Source organism: Scleropages formosus, chromosome 18 (assembly GCF_900964775.1).
Source record: "Scleropages formosus chromosome 18, fSclFor1.1, whole genome shotgun sequence".
Lineage (NCBI taxonomy): Eukaryota > Metazoa > Chordata > Actinopteri > Osteoglossiformes > Osteoglossidae > Scleropages > Scleropages formosus.
Genome location: NC_041823.1, coordinates 16,905,710 through 16,927,936, shown reverse-complemented (window position 1 = coordinate 16,927,936; position 22,227 = coordinate 16,905,710). Strand labels below are relative to the sequence as shown.

At 42.1% G+C, this 22,227-nt stretch overlaps 1 protein-coding gene across 3 annotated transcripts in view; it reads right to left on the bottom strand.

Annotated features, from left to right (window-relative positions):
• Positions 1 to 22,227, bottom strand: part of npr1b (natriuretic peptide receptor 1b) — a 73,662-nt gene that overhangs the window by 27,690 nt on the left and 23,745 nt on the right. For all 3 annotated transcript variants that reach the window (XM_029259902.1, XM_029259903.1, XM_018764813.2), the window contains exons 3-5: positions 14,786 to 14,973; positions 10,281 to 10,394; positions 6,610 to 6,745 (exon numbers count right to left, since the gene is read on the bottom strand). In XM_029259902.1, coding sequence (XP_029115735.1) covers positions 6,610 to 6,745; positions 10,281 to 10,394; positions 14,786 to 14,973 — 438 coding nt within the window. The remainder of the gene's footprint in view (positions 1 to 6,609; positions 6,746 to 10,280; positions 10,395 to 14,785; positions 14,974 to 22,227) is intronic.

Genomic DNA, 22,227 nt, shown 5'->3' with positions numbered 1-22,227 from the left:
ACACCTTTCCTGAATACTGACTATGTTCCTAGACAAATGTAGTACTACATCCATTTTTGATACTGACATTTAGGCCACTATCAATTAATGCAGTGTCATCTACAAACACTTACTCGTTCATAATACCTTTCTCCCAGTGTGTTAAAATGATGGCTCCCAGTTTGTTCGAACCTAGAGTGAAGTGCACTCTGGGAAGGAGTCAGACCTGGGAGAACAGCAATCCAGAAGAAGGGAAACAAAGACTAGTAAATGATGATGCAGCAGAAAGGAGTGAGGGGGTGAGGAAGGAGGCAGAGGAGACAGGTGGAGACAGAGATAGGCAGGACGAGTGAAAGGAAGAGAAAACAATGGAAAGAAGCCATGACAGGAGGACCGATGAGAAAAACAACCTGGCCGGTCTCAGGAGATCTGCTCCTGCATGATTACTGTTTCCTTCCTGTCATGGGTGTATAAAGAAGCAAATGCAGCTGGGACTGCAAACCAAGAAAAAAAGGAGGCCAGCACAACAGGCATAACATTTTAGTGAAAGTGAGACAATGGTGTGGACTAGCTTCCTTGTTTCCATGTGGATAAATTAATGGAGAACGAGAAAGACCGTCAAAGAGAGAAACATAAGGAAAATGAAAGAAGGAGAATGTAAATAATGAAAAAGACATGAAGAGAAATACTGTATAAGCTATGTAGTTTTGTAGATCTAGATATGTATAGGCCCTCGACCACAGATGTTAAAGTACAAAGACACTAAAACTTTATTTAATTTATTTAGGTTATGTCTTTCTTCAGAGCATCTTCCAATATTAAGCTGCTTACAGTGATTTATCCGTTTATACGGTTCGGTAATTTTACTGGAGAAATTTAGGGTAAGTACCTCACTGAAGACTACAACAGCAGGATACAAGTGTGAATGTGGATCCTTCAAGTACCAGAGACTCTAATCTCAAAGCTACCTGCTGTCTTTCAAAGCAGCTCTCCATTTCCATACCATCAGCACTCTCTTATCATTTGGCCTTCATTACCAGTTGTACAGAAGAACAACGCAGGCACAAGGTGTATGTGAAATAGGACAAAGACCAAGTGATGCATGTGTACAATGAATGGTAATAAACAATGATCACACATAAAAGAGAAGAGAGAGGAGGGCCAGAAAACTATATTAATTCTGTCTTTAGGCTCTTCTCTAAATAGTACAAAAAATTCTTTGCTAAAAATAAATTTAAAAATTTTCTCACTTTTGCCAACATGTAATTATTAAGATAAAGTGTATCACATTATTTTTGTTCAGTGGACATCTCAGTCATGTCAGAATTTACTACTTGGGGATATTTCCTTACAATCACCTCAGATGAAAAATACTATAACACTTGTATACAGGCAGTCCCCGGGTTACGAACATCTGACTTCCTAACCCGTAGTTATAAACCACTCACCCATAAAGCCTATTAAAAATTCGAGTAACATACAATGAGTCGTAATAACAAACGGGCACTACTCTGCGACGCGCATCAAAACATTGCACGTCTACAGCAGTCGGTTCGTGAGCACATGGGCCCGAGGTAGGACAAAAACTTCATTCTTTTCAGTCGGACCGTCACGTCCACGACATCGCCCCGAACATCCACACCTGCCCAAAATCAGAGCAGTGGGCTATAAAGAAGCCACACCTGCACACCCTGGTTGCAGAATGTCATTTGAGAAACCCGTCTCTCTTGTGCTCTCAAGTGAACCCACGACACCCTATTTGTCCTTCCAAGTCCCTAGTTCTCCTCAATCACTCATTCCCGCTCCTGATGTCCATGGCTCCCGACACTTGCATCGCCTCCTCGACTACGACATTGGATTCTCCCCAAGACCTACGTCTGTGCATCGACTGACACACACATGTCCATGACCACGAATCTGGCCTGCTCCCTTGTGTACCAACAATAAAGATCTTGGGACTGGGTCCGCACGCACACACACCTCAGTCTTCTGCCTGCTCAGTATGACACGGACCATGTTGCTGTTAACAGTGTCTCGTGTGTGTTACTGTATTTGGCTTTAATTTTTCTTTGTTTTTACCCTTTTAACCATGGCACCAAAGTGTAAATGTGATGCAAGCGATGGTGATGTGATCAAAGAAAATAAAAACGATCACGACTGAAACTAAAGCGGAAAGAATAAAGTGATCGGAAAAAGGTGAAATGCCAACAAACACTGGAAAAGCAAAGTTTCTTTAATGTTTTTATACCTACCCACACACACACACACACACACACACACACACACACACACACACACACACTCTCTCTCTTCCTCTCTCTCTATTATAAATACTGTAGTAACATTGATTATTATTATTATCATTACACTGTATTATTAATATTACTGTGTTATTATGTTAAAGATGTTTTAGTGTATCTGGAAGTGTTTAATGTTTTTTATGTATAGAAAGGTACACTATATACTATATACTAATTCAAGAATGGAACTTGTTCGTAATCAAGGGATTGCCTGTAGGCATACACCCATTCAGACACACACAGACATAGTATTTATCTCATGGACATTTCCTGTACACCAGGATGTAGACACTTAAAATTCTTCTTCTTTTTTTTTTTTTTACCTATTATTCATTCACGCATATCTTACATTACAGGTTGTTTACTGATGTGTGGTGTTTTTCTTTAATATGTAGAGATTCATAATTATTTCACCTGTAAAACACACACACACACACACACACACACACACACACACACACACACACACACACACACACACACAGAATCTGCTTGTCCAAAGAAGTGTCATGACGAACCGGAGCCTAACCCGGCAACAGAAGGCTCAAGGCTGGAGGAGGAGGGGACACACCCAGGACGGGACACTAGTCCATCGCAAGGCACCCCCAGCACAACTCAAGCCCCAGGCCCCCCAGAGAGTGGGACCCGGCCAAATCCACTGTGCCACCGCGCCCCCCACCTCTAAAGCTGATAAATGTATTATCACAGGTTAGCTACATTTACACTGTTACATGCACTTAAGTACTTCATCACTAGCTCACTTTCAAATCTAAAAGTAATACATCACTTCAGAGTAATTTTTGTCATAAACAGTTTCTACTAGATCATTCTCGTAAAGAAAATATACGTTTACCTTGTACAAATTTTATATTTCTGACACCCTCTTTTCATTTCTTAAAAATTTTTCACATTTTATGTTTAACTTTCCTTAAAATGAATTCTGTTTTACTGCAAACAACTGTCTCCTTTTTAATGTAACAGTGGTATTACTTAGTCCTGTTTTTGAATAATTACCTAGGTATGATGCAATAAAATGTGTTTTGTATGTGAGTAATTTAAATGTGAGTAATTCTGAGGGATTTTTACTCATAAAATGTAACTGACTTTTTTCAGATTAACAGCACTTTTTCTGTTTCTGACTTTTCCACCCACCTCCGATTATAAGACAGTAAAATGTATTATTTTCTACACCATTCATGGAGAATTTTTAGTTTTAGCAATACCGTATAAACAGCAGCAAGGCCTTTTATGTTGTATTGTACACAATAAGAATATAAAAAAATGATAAAATTTTTTTTAAATGTATAAAGAGAAACCAGCAGTCCTGCACACCTCATAGTACACAGGAGCTACTGACTATTTGGTAAATGAAATGAATACTTTTAGAAAGAAACCTAAATGGGGTGGTGGGGGCTGGACTGTCAGCACATTAATCTCCCACAAAAATTCATACAATAATCTAAGTTGATAAGGTGGCTGGGCTTATCAGCTGGCCAAGGGATCTAAGACAGTCATCCTGTTTGCAGGGCATCCTGCTAATGTGCTCCATGTGATCCAGAGTGGGTGGGCGTCACAGAAGAAAACCCCCTGCTGAGACAGAGACACAGTTTCTGGAGTCTTCACATACATGCTGACAAAAGGCTGACTTTCTGGTGAACTCTGGTCTGCCCTGAGAGGCCAAACATTTTAGCACTCCGCTGAGTCACTGCAGCCTGAAGGATGTTGGTCAACAAAATATTACTCTCAGGAAATATAATACACTGTAAGGGGACAAAACACTGATGTGCACTTAATACTGCAACCATTTTTTGACAAATTCACTTTTCAAGCTTCTATTGGCTTTCTTATGTAGTTGTAACATACCATAATACTCCCACAGGGAAGAAGTGTCACTACCCGTGGATAGTTCATAAAGCCACCCATCTCAGGGTGTCAAAAAGTCCTCAAAGAGATACATGGTGGTTTACCGCAAACAGTGGCGCTTTAGGACAATGGGCTCCTGAGCTTTCATCCCGTTTGCAGCTACACCCTCAGGAAATTTTGAAAATATGTGACTGTTGGGACAAATAAATGAATGAAAATGTACATGGAGAAATGGGTGTAATGAGACTGAGGAATGATTACAGCAAGAACCTCTGTGCTCTAACCCTAACAAAACACCAGGTTCAGGCCAGTATAAGAAAGAGGAATGTTCAAAATCAGATTTTACAGTGTCTCCATTTCTAGCTACATGCCTGTTTGCACAGAAATAGAGAAAAAAGAGCTATTTGTTCACAAAGAAGCAAACAATATGGGAAGGTGGAGAGTCAAACCCATTCACACCTACTCTCAGTTACTCCACTCTAGGCATTCATATTCACAGCCTATTATGAAACGCATTATAATCTCTTAACAGTAGATGGTTTTAAACATCTGAACTTAATTTGTTGAAAACAAACTTGCCCCTTCAGATGACTCCTCTATGCAGATATGTATGTAAGCCTCCTGTGTGCATGTGCCGCAGGCCTCATAAGTTCATGTAATGCAAACCTTACACATAAGTGTCAGTGGAATACATAGAAGATGGTGTTGCTGCATGTCACAGGCTCTGCTAATTCTGTGCCCAGAAAACCATTCACTGCAATGTCTGAATTCTCCTTCACTCCCTGAAGCACAAAAGGGAGCCAAATGGAGAATAAAATCAATAGCTCAGAGAGAGAGAGAAAAATAACACATCTACATTGCTGTTCTGCTTATAATACTGCCCCTACAGTACACTCATTTATGGATGATTTAGAAAGCACTGATTCACAGAGGACAGCTGTGAAATCAAATGTGTCTTTGCATGAATCTCGAGCTTCTTGTGATGCCAGTATTCCCAGAGAGTTTAGTTCTGTATTCCAAACAGTGCATTGATATTTACATGTTCATTTTTTAAAAAAAGTAAATCAAGTGAAAATGGTAGTGGAAAAATTTTCAGACCAGTGCAGATTCACTTAAAGCACAGGTATCCCTCAAATTATGAACTCTTTTTTCAGTATAACGGCTCTTGGCTTTTCATGCTCAATCTTCGATTTACAGAAGAAAAAAAATCTGCATAACAGAATTCATCCAAAGGATGTCAAAAAAATTTGAAATGCTCAAGTGAAGCAGATGTGCAGTAATATACTGCAGCTGCTGCATGTGCATGCAGACCCCGTGTTGCTCTAAGAGAGTTGAGCATCATGAGAAGTGTATGAAATTCCACAGGTGTGTTTGTTCGCCACATTGGGTGTGTTATTTAACTGAATGATTGTGGAGGCAGTAGAGTAATTAGCAAGAAAAATTTAACTGATGGTTTTGTGTGTGTGTGTGTGTTTTTTTCGGTATGTGTGTTCATTTTTTTGCAACAGTCTACAGTAAATCCGATGCTGGAGTTTTTACTGGAGATAGAAAACTGTCCCAGGATTCTGAGCACAGTTTGGAAGCAGGACAGCAAAGGTAAGAGGTGAAATGGACTTTTGTACTGAACGTCGCTTTGGAGAAAAGTACAAACATGAATGCAAATGTAACCCTTTTACAGTGTGCTAAAATCATGGGTTAATATATAGCTGTTTTACAGTGCTCTAGTGATATCTGGGCCAAGTTGTTTGGGGTTTTCTGATGGACTGAGAAGGCATTATTTTTCCCATTTAAAAAAAATGGGAAATAGATTTTTGGTATCTGAAATTTTAATTTCTGCACCGTTTTCAGCAACAGATTAATTTCGCAACTGGAAAGACGCCAGTATATAAAAATAGCCTAAGTGCTACAGGAAAAATAAAAAAATGATTCTTTCAGCATGGTCACTGTAGAGAAAGTGCTTACAACATTCATCAATCTATTCAAATATTCAATTAAAGTTCACAGAGATTACCAGACAGATGAGATTACACATTCCATTGTGAGGAAAATAACACAAAGTAATTTCTTTTACCTGATTGATTTTTTTATTATTAAAATTAAAAATTTAAATAGCATCTATCATACTATAATGATTTTTATGGCTATGGTACTCTTCATGGAAGTATCAAAGAAACTGTTTAAAACTTATACCAAAATGCAAAAAATTAATAAATAAACAAGTGGGTATAATGTTTTTATCAAGATTATCTTCATATTCCTTTTATGTTTATAAAATTTGATTGGCCAAGTTTTAAGAAAGTTCTGAAGAAGCACAATTGCTGTTGTGTTCTTTGTACAACTGCTAGATATTCAGTGAAACACAGCTGTAAGAGAACCTAAAGGTTTGGTTGGCCAACTATTTCCTCAAAAGTGTTCCCAGCCATCTGAGGAGTGTCTATGATTGGAATCCTTGGAACCCTTCACTCACCTTGGTAAGTGCGATTCCACATCCTCTTGGTCACAGTGTTTCCTGCTGGGATGCCCTGCACCTCAGCCATGGTCTCGTTCAAAGCATGGGCGTACAGCATAATCCCATCGTAGAAACCTCCAGAGATGAGGTTCATCTGGAGCATGGAAAGGAACCACACACATTATCTGACTCTTATAGCCATTCTCCTTTTCCCTTATGTTTCTCATGATCTCTTATTCAGTTTTTTTAATCACTTTTCTCCACTGGATTCCCTTTGCCCCAACCCACACTTTTAGCAAAACCATAGATGTTGAGTTAACCATTAGCAAAACCCTTTGAATTTGTCTCTTTCCCTTACTGATATATAGACAGTAATTCTGTAACAAGCAGGGAGACATTTGAAAAGGCCACTCAATACTGCGGAAAAAACTTTGACAGTAATTTCAGACATATCATCCTGTTAAATCACATATATGGGAAACAAATTTACCCATTGACAACTACAGAGAAAGGATATGATGATGATGTATTATTTTTAGATGTGCCACTGGGCTAGTAATGAAGGAACTACAAGGCTGAATGATCACAAGTTTGCAGGTTAATTGTGGAATGGGTTACACAGTTAGGCAAGGTACTTGACCTAAATGCTTTCAATAAAGGTCAGACTATATAGGAAAGACAGCATTAGTTACTGACTTAAGAAAATAAAGAAATTATATCAGCTATGACATACTTTATAAATAGAGAGCAGGGAATCCGACCCTCAGTTCACTCTAAAACTAGATGTGAAAAATAATTAATTTCTGTTCTTTTCTGTACGTCACAGATTAGCCACATATATAATGGCAAATTAAAGTTTACCATGTGATGTGCTTGTAACACAGCCAAATCTAGAGATGAAGAGCAATCTGCTAACACTTAAACAGAATTGGTCCAACAAACTATCCTGACAACTACACCAATGTATGATATACCTTTATAAATGAAGAGGGTTCTTAGTGCTGTTAAAGCCCCTTTCCCCAAGTTTTGATGTCAACTCAAACGGAAGCCTATTTACACTCAGTACAGCCATTAAGTGCCATTAGTTGGAGTGAGAGTGTGGACTGTATGTTAACCTCATGACAGCCAATGTCATCACAGGAGTTCAGAGCAGGCTATACATATACATAGTGAGGCCATGGTACCTGTGCAGAGTGCAATGTCTCTCCACCAAATATACAATTTTATTTGACTGACAGGGACCGTTCCATGCACGGCTCCAGTTCCACCTGACCCCTCATCTGCCTGTTTATATTCTGGTTCTGCTTTTCACAGCCATAAACATCCCAGAAAATATCTGAAACAAGCTTGTCATAGGGAGAAGGATACAGATGGCTCTGGCTTAGCAGACTTTCTTAGCAAATCAGGTTCAGGAATGAGCCATGTAAGCTTTCAAAACACAAATTACCACTGACAAGGAGGCTCACACATGTCAGTTCCATTTCAAACCAGATTTTCGAGCTGGGGGACAAATAGACATGTGATGGGGAGGTAGATTTGTTTATGAACTTATTATGGATCCTCCAGTGAGGGACAGACCATGCCCCATAAGCAAACATATTAAATGTAAACAGAATGCCACAAGAAGCATTCTTTTAAATTAAAGTTGTCATAGAAACTAAACACAGCCATTCGCAGCATGGACTTAATCCATTACATGTTTCTGCAATCACAGAAGAGAAAACAGAATGGAGAAAAGGAAGAAAATAAGGGAAAGTACATCACAGACCCCCTAGATCCTCCCTACTCAGGTATACGTCACAAACCCCATCGAGTCATTCCCTTTTCATTCTGAGTCATGTGGGCATTACACATTTGTGCTCCATTATCACATCCATGGGGCCTGTGCTCCTTGCTTTTAAAGCAATTTTCTATCACCAAGGGCTTGGCAAATGCAGACAAAGGCACAAAGATGGTTGGAGGGGAAGGAGGACTAGAGAGATAGGGAAGATGCAAATGAGACATAAATCCCACCCTATGCTTTTCAAATTGCGAGTAATTTTGACAAGTCTGTCATTACCCATAAATAACTCTTGCGCATTTCTCTGTTGACTGTCTCTGACCAGTTTACCGATAGACAGATCCTGTCAGAGAGATTCAGATATGACAAACTAAGATGGCTTCCCTTTTCTGACGTGTCTCAAAGAAGCTCCAGACCCAAGCGTATGTATGGTACCATTCAAGGCAGTGTAATATCTGCGTGGGTTTGTTAAACAGAGAATGTAAGTAAATAACACGTGTACCCCATAGATGCAGCCAGGACTCCCACACAGAAATGTCTGTGTAGCCTGCTGAGAGGGAGAAAATCAGTACGCCAAAACTGTTCCTTTAATTAAGATACTATCTGAATTACACATAATTAATTATCTAGTCAAAACACCAAAGGTAATTAGGTTTCTCTATGCTGTAGATTATTTAATTAACCATCCATTTCAGCTTTACGAACAAAGAAAGCAGAAATGTAATGCAAACAGTTAGAGAATCATTTTCTTTTTCTGTTTGTGCTCAATCAGGGTACTCTCCACCAGAAAAAGGGATTTTGTTGCCTGGGCAAAGAACATCAGGGAATGAATTGTCCTCAGCACAAATTAAAGTCATTGCTTTAGGAATACAGCAGAGTTAAGGCCATACTTTTTCTGCCAAACAAGGCCAAGTCAGCACCGGGTCTTAATTATTGAAGCTGTGTGAGGGCTTTGTAAGGAAAAATGTGACCGTTAGCATTCAGATCAATGGTGCCTGGAGTTACAGGCAGGCAAGAATCTGCCTTTGGCAAAAAAGCAGAGCCAGAAGAAGACTATGTTTGATGGAACAATTATGGTTTTTGTCACTGTGAGAGATCTCTTTGAGATCCTCAAAGTACAGCAATCTACAATACTTTCACCACTGCTGTTAGGCTCTACTTCAGCCAAACGTGCAAAAAAAAGCATTTAAAGTTAAGCATTTAAAACATTTAGGTGCTTTACCCCTTCAAATGAAATTGCATTCTTCTGAATATCTTGGGGAAAATAATGTGCATTTCATTAAATTACACAAGCTGTTATGTGACTGTTTTCTCAGGGTCCAGCATGCATGATGGACTGTTGCATCTATGTCACACCCTGAAAGGGCTTTACATTTACATTTATTCATTTAACTTATGCCTTCTTCAAAAGCGACTTACAATTATTTACCCACAACTGAGTAATTTTTACTGGAGCAAGTCAAGGTAAGTACCTTGCTCAAGGGTACTACAGCTGTTGGTAAGATTTGAACCTGAAATCTCCTATGCTACCAACTGCCCCCATTAACTGTGTAACACAGATAACCCACCGAATGTCCAGTTTTTAAAGCATGCATTATATTCTGCAAATAAAAATATAGTTAAAATAATGACACTGATTACAAGTCATGAAAGGATTCATTTTCTGAGACAAATGCAAAGGAACATGTTGATACATTATGAAGCACGGTTCCAAAAAAACTATTTCTTTGTCACTTTGGTCATGGATATGCGATCAATATCAATGCCATTCAGGAGTATCCAGGTAGGTTGATGTTGATGCACCTGCAAACAAGGCAACTGGACTGCAGAGGCAGAATTAAGTCTCTGCAAAACTGCCAGTTACTCTGTGGTATTGCTTTGTCCCACCTTCCTATATTCCCTCTCTTACCAATGAGTCTTCCACAGTGAAGTTGAACAACCTCTTGGCGTCTGCTTTCAGGTTTGACACAAACCCCTTGTACTCAGGGTTTTGCGGCTCCCTGTAGGTCAGGATCTTCACATTCTGGGGGGAGCAAACAGTCAGAGAACCATAATCACTGCTGTGCAGATGTGAGACAGGAAGCACAACACCACATATGGCTGCAACCATGGAGCGACCAATTAGAGGGAGACCAGCACCGTCTGAGGCATTTAACAGCACAAATCGATGAGCTGAGACAAGAAATTAGATGCAGGTTTTGTCTGATTCTTGCATAAACACCGATCCTTTGCCTGTCTAAAATGCCCCTCTACATTTAACATTTTCCAATAAAAGTCATTTGGTGGCTGCTTGTTTATAGATTATGTAATTTCCTCCAACTGTTTTTTAAAACTCCCTGTCTCCATCATTTTCTGTACCTCCCTCATATCATGCTTGCTTCTTCTTCCTTGTTCCCCCTCTTGTATGATCTCATATTATGCACGGTGATCATTTACTGCAGGAACCTGTCTGCCCTGTGCTCCCATTCCTGGCCCCTCACAAGGGATGGGTGTCTGTTATTAGAAACAGCTCTTTATTTTTCTTCATCTCTGTGGCAGACCATTGAAAGCACATTCCATAGCACAGGACATCCTACGACTGAAAACCCCCAAACGCCTTCAGGAATTCCAACAAGCACACACCACCACTGGTTTGCCTGCTCCTCCTTACTCCCACACCTATAGAAAATGAGCCCAGATGTGTACACACTATGAGAGCAAAAAAAATTTAAATCATTCTGAGTCACAAATTTTGGAACCTCATTAATTGTCTTTGTTTTATGAACTCCAATAAAAGTGGACAAGCCATCCAGCATCCAGTGATAAGCCATACTTTGCCAATTTTCCTCCTACATCCTGCCAGATATTCCAGTACACCAGTGTTGGTTACCCATACACACAACTCTTACCTCTCAGAAACAACACATAACAGCTTGTATTCAGCACATAGGAGGAATAGTGGGGAAATGAACAAGATAATTTGCATAATTCATTATCTCATCCCCGTTTAGGGCACTAAGAGGGAGAAGACAGGCTGCAGGGTTCTCTGGAGAATACTGGCAGAATGATAACTGAAATGACAAACATCAGACCAAAAAAATAACAGTAACACGAAAGCTTCATTGGGATTAGAACCTTTTTTCCCCAATTTTATCTTCAAATTACTCTGTTTGCACATATCGTAGAAGCAGCACTCAATGTCATGCTGTCTGAATGTATGAATGTGTGTGCAGTGAGAAAAATAAATGGTTACAGATATGTTTGCAGCAAAATGTGAAACAGATGGCCATTTCAGTGCTGTATCGATAGGCTTGCTCTTGTAAAGACATGTGCCTTAAGTGAAGGATGCAAATTCTGTACTCGATATGTGGTGCCATACTGAGTACTGATCTCCAGGAAGGCTTTTAGAGTTAAATGAATGTAATCAAAGTAAGCCCACTGTTTCAGAATAAGTTCCTGCAGGGCTCAGTACTGGGCCCTCTGCTCTTCTCAAACTACACCTCCTCCCTCGGCCCGGTCATCGTCTCCCACGGATTCAAATACCACTGCTACGCTGATACCACCCAGCTCTTCCTCTCTTTTCCACTTGGAGCATCAGACATTTCTGCGCGCATTGCTGCCTGCCTGTCGGAGATCTCTGCATGGATGTCTGATCACCACCTCCAACTCAACCTTTCCAAAACAGAGATTCTTCACCTCCCAGCTGGCCTGTCTTCCTGTCACGATCTCTTGAGCAAACTGAACAACTCATTCATTTTGCCTACCTCCTCAGCTAAGAGTCTGGGGGTGACGATTGACTCAAGTCTATCTTTCTCTCATCACATCGAAACCCGGACCTGCAGATACATCCTGCATAATATCCGCAGGATTCGTCCTTACCTCACAACTGACTCTGTCCAACTGCTTGTCCAGGCCATGGTAACATCCTGTCTGGACTACTGCAACTCTCTCCTGTGGCCTTCCTGCTGCTGCCATCAAACCTCTACAGCTGATACAGAATGCTGCTGCCCAAGTTGTGTTTGACTTGTTGAAGCATTCCCATATATCTCCTCTACTCATTTCTCTGCACTGGCCTCCTATAGCTGCGTGGATAAAATTTAAGACCCTGGTTATAGTCTACAAATGCATCAGTAGAACTGCTCCCAGCTATTTACAAGACTTGATCAACCGCTACACCCCAACCAGACCCGCTTGGTGTACCCACACATGAAAGGTAAAGCACGGAGGATCTCGGTTCTAGGTCCGTTGTAGTGGAACGACCTCCCCCTCTCACTCAGAACTGTTGAAGCTTTGTCCACATTTAAAAAGGGTCTGAAAATTCACCTCTTAGAGACTCATTTCATCCATAATCTCTTAGGTTCATGTAAGGTGTAAATGTTCATGCACCAAAACTTTATGATCATGCCCGGATAAGCCTTTACACAGCTACTCCTGTAATGTATGTAAATGTTTGTCTATCTTCAAACAAAAAAAAATTTAGTAGATCAGGAACAGTCGATATTCTGAGTTTTACACAGCCACTCGTGTGATGAACATCAGTGCATATGGTGGAAAGAAAAACTAACTGTACTTAAGAATCACACATCTGCAGCTATGTCTCTCTTCCACTGAATGTAATGCACAAATTGGATTTTATTTGAGATGTACGTCGCTTTGGAGAAAAGCGTCTGCTAAAGGAATAAATGTAAATGTAAGTTACAGTTATGTCAGTTTAGAGAATGTTTACAGTGTATGATCAGTAGTGAGGATGTGAACTAGTAATCTCACCAAAAAACTGAGCAATCAGAGCAGGTGGTTTGCCAAAGACTCTCACCATTGTCGAGCTACACTTGGTAACTAAGCAACTGTGTCAGTCACAAAGAAAAATGGACATTTTCGAAGAACATTTATTTCAGCTGGAGGGCAACTTTCAAATACTATGTAAAACTTTCTGATAAACTGTATGCTGCAATGATGATAGCCGCCTTTACCCCTGCTTTCTGATTAAAATGGCTCAATTGGGGAGGTCGTTCGTAGCAGAACAAGAGTGTATGAGAACGCTGTAATTTCAAGGCCTAACGTGCCCAGTCTTGATCTGGTCTGCAGGGAGAGCCAGCTGCCAGTTTCCAGAAGCCACTTTGTAAAAATGAGCCCAGCTGTCCACAGAGATAACAACGCTGTCTCAAAACTTCTGTCTTTTCACCTCTTTCTCATCCTTGTCCCTCCTATGGTAAGTACTTTCTGAAGTAGGATTCTGATCTTTCTTTGGAAACTACAAGGTTTACTGTCAGAAATATACAACAGCTGATAAATTGAATACATTGCAGAAAGAGATTTTTGTGGAGGGGCTAAAGAACTTTGTGAGAAATCTTTTTATATACTGGGTCCATGCACATTCAAATGATATATTTTGAAGGTACAAATGTTCTATTTTTTAATCTAATTTTGATTTATTTTAAATTGCTTTTTCTTCTCTAGTCTATTTTCAAAAGTTGTATTCTGAGGAGCAAAGGTCACCTGCATGTCTGTGTCCATTCTACAATGTTTAGAGTCTCTGTTTGGTGCTTCATGAGAGTTGATGTTCAATAAAAAGATGACAAGTGCTGCAAATGTTCATAGAATAAATAAGAAAACAAACGGCATTAAATTGGAATTGGAGGAAACCACATATTTCTTCAGTCATTTTAAATTAGTTTTATTTTAATTGGGCTCAAAGCTATTAAAATGTTAAAACAAAAAATCATTGTATTTTTATTTATTATACCCGTCTCTGAGACTTTTTATAGAACCTACTCACCAAATTACTCTAGGTACTTGTTATCATTATGCTTTTACTGAGTGTACTGATAATATAGCAAACTAAGAGTACAAGAGCTAACAAACATTGTGCACATTGTCTCACGGTTAAAAAAAAAAAGTTTAAAATAAAATTACTGTCCTGAACTGGTGTAGTGTCCATGGTGTACCCTGCCTGATGCCCAGTGTTTCCAGGATTGGCTCTGTGACACAGAGTTCCTCAACAGGACAAGCAGTGAATAAAAATATAACAAATAAAAGTCGTACCATGACTGATTAATTCATTCTAGCTTCAGCGGGGGTTTTTGCAGAATTTAGTGTGAGAATAAACTGAGGGATATCTCCATTGCTAAGCTTTTATTGATTGTGAGGTAGTGGCAGGATTTACAAACAAATCGAGTTAGGAACTGACTTCTGGTCTCAACTGTGTCTGTATGTTGAACATACAACATACTTGTTATTATTCCATTACTTAACTGGTTTAATTCAAAGCAGGTGAACTGATTTTATAACATAGCTTAGCTGTGCAGAAACTGAGGTTTAATACCTTACTTAAGGTATTATGGCAGGGGAGCTGACGGAAGCCATCAACTTTAAGGTGAGAAGGGCATGTCTGAACTACTACCTGCTACCGTACCTGTTTTCAACCACCACACTTACTTGGAAGGCAGCTTTGGCGATCATGTCATCTGTGTCTCCTCTAGCCCATGGCTTAGCTGGTATGGTGTCTAGGCTGCGTCCAAAGACATCAATATAGAAGAAGACATACTCCTCCCGTGGCATGCCGCTCTTGTAGAATTGCACCAGCAGCTGGCGGAAAGTGTTCCGTGAACAGCATACATAAACCACTGTAGGAGCCAAAACAGACAGGATACTGCTGTCAACACACCACCTCAGCAGGAGTAAGTACAGTTGTACACGTGCCCAAGCCCTCTGGGGTTATGATCTGTATATGTCACTATGGATAAGATTTTCTGTTAAGAAACTAAACAAAAAGAATGTAAACAAAAGTATGTCTTACTGTTTAATTATTCAGTTATTTTAATCATACATTCATAAAATGACTAACATTTCTTCCTCACTAAACATTTTACATGTGTTCCACATTTATCATGAAACATCCATAGAAATTTATGGAATGCCTTTCAGGTGAAATACAGACAAATGTCTGTCTGGAATGTCACTAGGGTCTTAATCTGGTAATTAATCATTAATCTGGTATACATAGTTATAATCCACATTATGTGTACTCTGATAATACAAGGTGTTTTTACAAATTTATGCAAATGTACATATATATATATATATATATATATATATAAGATTTCTGAATTACGTGTGGTATTTAAGGATATTAAATTTAATTTTGCTTTTTAAGAAAATTTAGATTTCATCATTATGAAAGGTCTACTGTCATATGAACACAATTTATAGCAGCCTCCAAAAGATAAAAAAAAGCAGTATGAAATAAAAAACACAAACAGCAGCCATTTCAGAAAAATAAAAAAAATGTAGGCTTTAATTCAAATAAACATCTTTCAATGTAAAAGCAATGCAATACAAAGCACGTGTCCTTAGATCTATGATGATGGACTACTCTGGGAACAGGTTAGGATTAGGCTAGTTATTTTTTTTTTACCTCCCCATTCTTTTGCACCCATTTTCTGCTTTGAATGGGCAGAACCTCAAGTTTTATTAGTTGAGTTTGTGAATTGAACTCAAGACTCCTGGGGAGAACTCCAATTAACACCAGGTAACAATGCCAAATTTATTTAGCTGATGCTTTTCTTCAAAGCAACTTAATGTTAAGATACCTACAATTACTTACCCATTGACACACTGAGGTAATTTAAGGAGTAAGCCCTTTATTCAAGCTTACTACAGCTGGATGGGGGATTTAAACCTATAACCTTTTGGTTCAAGGGCAGCAGCACTAACTATTACGCTCCCAGCTATTCCTATCAAAAGTTATTTGTGTCTTTTGAATTGTTAGTTCTTTACCTGTCTCCATGGTGACAGCTGCCACACCCACGCCATCACCCTAATTAGATACACCTGGACCTGGCAGGATATAAGGCAGAAGCAAACAGAGACGCACACGGAACCTTGTTCACCAATACAGCTCACTTGTTTGAGTCAGCCTGCTCCTCACTTCTCACCTTTGTTCCCATCCCACCCGCCTGAGTCCTCTACCTCCCTGTGCTCTGAGCTGTGTTTTGACCTGTTGCCTGCATTCACCGACCACGATTCTGGATTTCCTGGTAAATGACGTTTGCAGTACGAAGACCCTCGCCTGTCCCTGACCACGGTTCCTGTCCTGTCCCTAAATAAACTCCAGTGTACTCCACAATAGAGTCCGCCCTCTACTTCCGGATGAAACATGACAGAAGGTTCCGCCAACAGAACGGACTCAGCGGAGATCGATCGCGTCAAGAGGGCGCTCGCTGCACAAGGTAACTGTTTGGGGTCGATGGAGCAAACCTTAAATGGCCTTGCGGAGGCTTTCCAGTCCCTAGTCGGAACGATGCAGGAGCAAGGTATGCTCGCTGCGGTGGAGACCGCAACCGTCTCCAGAGCAGCCGCCGGCAACACCACCATCTCCGCTGTCCCAGCCTCCGCCGCATCTCCTACCACCTGCCCGCTTCGAAGGTGACTCCGCTCGCTGCGCAGGGTTTTTGATGCAATGCGAGCTGGTTTTCTCTAGCCTGCCTCAGGTGTACGGCGCTAGCCTAAGTCGTATTACTTATATCATGTCTCTCCTTGCTGGCCGCGCATTAGACTGGGCCACAGCCACTTGGGGGTGTAATTCAGTCGACCTATGAGGATTTTAAGACCCGGTTTCAAGCCGTGTTTGGGCTGCCCCCGTCAGATGACAGCATAAGTGAAAGACTGTTCGAGATCAGACGGGGAACGAACGGTGGCCGCCTATCCCATCGAGTTCTGCACCTTAGCCGCGTGCAGTGACTGGGGCAAGTCAGCACTCCTGGCTAGTTTCCGCAGAGGTTTAGACCCTCGCATACGGAAAGAGATGGCGTTCCAAGGAGACAAATGGACTCTGGATCAGTTCATTGACACGGCAGTGGCCGTCGACAATGCTGTGCGCACCAAAGAACCACGGTGCTGTGCCACCCCGGAGCAAACCAGCAAGGAGTGCTGCACCGCGGAGTGCTGCACCGCGGAACCCATGCAGCTAGGACGGGGACGCCTGTCTCCCACTGAACAAAGGTGGAGATTCCAGGAAGCCCTGTGCCTGTATTGCGGGGAACCCGGACGCCGTCGTCTTGAGTGCCCCATCCGTCCCAGAGCCCAGGTGAGTGTGATCCTCTACTGTGACCGTATGACTGTACCCACCACCTTGTCTTGGAGGGTGGGTAGCCTGTCCATACAGGCTTTGGTCAATTCTGGGGCAGCAGGCAGCTTTATAGACATTAATTTCGCCCAGTACCACAAGATCCCTGTAAAAAAATGTCCCCAGCGCCTTAAGATTAATGCGTTAGATGGACAACCCCTAGGCAAGGGGTTTGTAGATTCCCAGACAGACCCCCTTCGGATAGTGATCGGGGCTTGTCGTCATGAAACAATAGTTTTATCTGATCTCCACCCCTGAGGTTCCGGTGATCTTGGGATTTCCCTGGTTAGCATGTCATAACCCCGTCTTCAATTGGAGAACCGGAGACCTCACTTCGTGGGGAGCTCAATGTGAGGGGAAAATGCCTGAGGTTACCTTGCAGGGCCACCTCCATAGAGGGAAACGAATCTGCACGGCCTGTCCAGATACCCCCCGAGTACCAATATCTGGCTACAGTTTTCAGCCACAGTCGAGCCACTGAGCTACCTCCTCACCGCCTATGGGACTGTGCAATTGATCTGTTACCAGGTACCTCACCACCCTGTAGTCGTGTGTATCCCGTCACGGCCTGAGCAGCAGGCGCTTCAGCAATAAATCGGAGGCTCTCGCCTCCGGTATCATCTGACCTTCCACTTCTCCTGCCTCCGCCGGTTTCTTTTTTGTGGAGAAAAAGGACGGGGGGTTTTGACCGTGCATAGACTATTGGGGCCTAAATCGCATTACCATCAGGTACCCTCATCCGATGTCATTGATCACAGCCGCTCTAGAACAAGTTCGTGATGCAAAATGGTTCACAAAACTAGACTTAAGTGCATACAACCTGATACGTATCCGAGAAGGAGATGAGGGGAAGACCGCGTTTAGTACGATCATGGGGCATTATGAGTACCGGGTCATGCCTTTTGGGCTTGCCAATGCACCAAGTGTATTTCAGGCCTTTGTAAACTATGTGCTGGGGGACCTGGCACTTTGTGGGGTGCTCGTATACCTGGATGACTTTTTCCCCCGAGGATTTTAAGTCACGTTCAGTTGGTTAGACGGGTTTTATGTCAGAACCGATTGTACGTCAAGCTGGAAAAGTGCGAGTTCCACTGGCAAAGAATCTCCTTCCTTGGTTTCATACTGACCCCGGATAGAGTCGCCATGGATCTAAGTAAGGTACGTGCATTATTAGAATGGCCATGTCCGACCGCTACAAAGGCCTTACAACGATTCCTAGGGTCTGCCAACTTCTACCGCCGGTTCATAAGAAATGCCCCACTAACTGCATTAACGGCAACAAAATCAGACTCCCATGGAACCCAGAGGCTCAACAGGCATTCGAAGAACTCAAACGCCGCTTCTCAGCACCCATCTTACACCAACCAGATCCAGAACTCCCATTCATCATGGAGGTCAATGCATCCGAGACTGGGGTAGGCGCTGTGCTTTCTCAACGCCAGGGTAAGCCAAAGAAATTGTACCCTTGTGCCTTCTTCTCTAGGAAATTGTCTCCTGCTGAACGCAACTACGACATCGGGAACTGTTAGCCATGAAGTTGGCATTAGAAGAATGGCGTTACTGGTTGGAAGGTGCAAAACATCCCTTTCTGATCTTAATGGATCACAAGAACCTTGAGTACCTGCAGAGTGCCCGACGCTTAAACTCTCGGCAAGCCAGGTGGGCGCTCCTCTTTTTTTTTTTTTTTTTTTTTTTTTTTTTTTTTTTTTGGCTCGGTTTAACTTCACGGTGACCTACAGGCCTGGGACGAAAAACACCAAAGCAGATGCTCTCTTGCACCTACGTGAGGAAAGACCACCCCCTGGTGAACCTGACTACATCCTGCCCAGGATCTGTGTGGTGGGGCCCGTACTATGGGATGTCAACCAAGGGGAGCAACCAGATCCGTCCACTGTACCTCCAGGAGGACCGGTGGGTAAGTAATATGTTCCCCCAGGGAGACGACAGATGCTGCTCCAATGGGCACACGATCATCCAGCCGCAGGATATCCCGGCTTCAGCTGCAGAGGCAATACTAGTGGCCGTCCCTCAGGGAGGATGTGCAAGATTATGTCTGGGCTTGCCGTGTTTGCGCACAAAGTTTCCAACCCAGAAACCTGCGGGTCTCCTACAGCCGTTGCCCATCCCAAGACGCCCCTGGACACACATAGCTCTCGACTTCTTATTCGACCTCCCCAGTTCAGAAGGTAAGACTACAATCCTGACCATCATTGACCGTTTCTCTAAGGGTTGTCGCCTGGTTCCTTTACCTAAGTTACCCATTGCTCTCAAAACCGCCAAGCTTCTCTTTCACCATGTTTTCTGGCTTTATGGTCTGACCGAGGACCTCAGTTCACCTCACGGGTCTGGAAGGCATTCTGGAAAAAGCTAGGGATCGCGGTGACCCTAACCTCTGGTTATCGCCAACGGGCAAGTGGAGCGTCTCCAACAAGACATCGGCCGATTTCTCCAAAGCAACTGTTTGGGTAATCCCCTGCAGTGGGTGTGGTACTTGCCCTGGGCAGAATACGCCCACAACACTCTCTCTCTCTCATCGACCGGGCACTCACCATTCCAGTGTATTTTAGGGTACCAACTGCCGTTATTTCCCTGAATCCATCCAGAACCCAGTGATGTGCCCGCTGTGGATGCCTGGTACAAGAATAGCCAGACGGTATGGAAAGCCGTGCGCGATCATCTTCTCCATCGCCAGTCACAACTAAAACACCAGGAGGACAGACGACCACTCTCCATCCTCCCTGGTCAGAGGGTATGGTTATCCACCTGCGGCTTACAAGGACCGTACATGTCCAAAAAACTTTAGCCCTAGGTACTTGGGACCCTTCAAGGTTCTACAGCGAGTCACCCCTATCAGCTGCAATTACCCCGGCACTTGCGTGTACACCCCTCTTTCCATGTGTCATTCCTAAAACCCATGGCCACTGCTCTCCATCAGCCTCAGCTAGCACCTCCTGCTCCCATAACCTTGCCTGATGGGAATGGGCCTGCGTACATTGTAAGGGCGCTCCTGGATTCCCGTCGCCACAGAGGGACCCTTCAGTACCTGGTGGATTGGGAGGGTTATGGGCCGGAGGAGAACAGTTGGGTGGCAGCCCGTGATATTTTGGATCCCGACCTTCTTTCCGATTTTCACAGGGGCCATCCGGATCGGCCCGCGCCCCGGTCCCGTGGTCGCCCCCCCGGGTCCCAGATGAGCATCTAGAGCTGCTCCTGGAAGGGGGGGGGGTCATGTCACACTCACGCCATCACCCTAATCAGATACACCTGGACCTGGCAGGATATAAGGCAGAAGCAAACAGAGAAGCACACGGAACCTTGTTCACCAATACAGCTCACTTGTTTGAGTCAGCCTGCTCCTCACTTCTCACCTTTGTTCCCATTCCACCCGCCCGAGTCCTCTACCTCCCTGTGCTCTGAGCCATGTTTTTCGTGTCTGACCTGTTGCCTGTATTCACCGACCACGATTCTGGATTTCCTGGTAAACGACGTTTGCAGTACGAAGACCCTTGCCTGTCCCCGACCACGGTTCCTCTCCCTAAATAAACTCCAGTGTACTCCGCAATTGAGTCTGCCCTCTACTTCAGGACAAAACATGACAACAGCAAACAAAACGTTTTGTTACCCCTTTATGAACCCTAATGAAACAGTAAGTCCAAAAAGCCCCCCTTAGAAATTAATGTACAGTCTAAATGCCCTTACATATTATTTTCACAACAAAGAAACCTGGATTTCTGAAGAAAACACTGTACTGCTCATATACAAATGTTTTAAATAAAAAGTACTTGAATAAAAGCCAAAGGTTTTTATTTTTTTGATGACATCTGTTTAACGTTGCTTTTTTTTTGTTAATCTTAATCAAGTAGCAATATATAAATTTGAACAAATTAAAATATCATTCTCCAGATTCTAATTGCAAGGGAAAGACAAAAATACTTTCAACTCACTTCTGATGTTTCCAAGGTAAGTATGCTGAACAAAAAATATAACAAATTATTTATTGTTGCTGCTATCTTTTTGAATATCTTGTGTTGTGGGAAAGACAAACATCTATATGCTAAAAGGGCATCTTTCTTAGAATGTTAAATTAATGAATTTCTACACAAGCAGCCAGTAAGAGAAACAATCAATGGCAAAAGCTTTAGTGTAAGATGGGAAATAAAAGCATTGTATTCCTCATATAAATCCTTTACTGAGTGTTTCTTTTGGATGACAAGTAAAACTTAATAGAACATGAATACTGAGACTGTATTAGATAAATACGTGGAGTCCCCCTGCTGTCCACCTTTAGTCACCGTATCAAACCAAGCTCAGCTGAAACCCCTTTGTCATGAACTACAGAAATGGAAGGTATTGAAAGTTCACTGCAACATTCTAGCTTCAAGATCAGGTAATACAAAGACTAAATAAAGATGCAGATTCTTACAATTGCACCATGTCCTTTCTGAGCAACCAGTCAAATAGAGAAATGACAACGGATAAAGTTACCACACTTGATCAGAATTCATCCACTAACACAGGAAAAAACTGTTTGTTGGAAATAACATCTGCAGTAGATATGGCTACACACGCTTACATTCATTCATGTAACTAACACTTAGTACTTCTCCAGCCCAAATTCAAAACCAGCCACCTTTCATTTCCCTGACAGCTGCCACCAAACCATGCTGCATATTCCATTAATGTATAAAATATATTACTTACTCCATGTGCACCTAGCAAAATGAAAATATTAACATAGCAGGAAGACACAGAT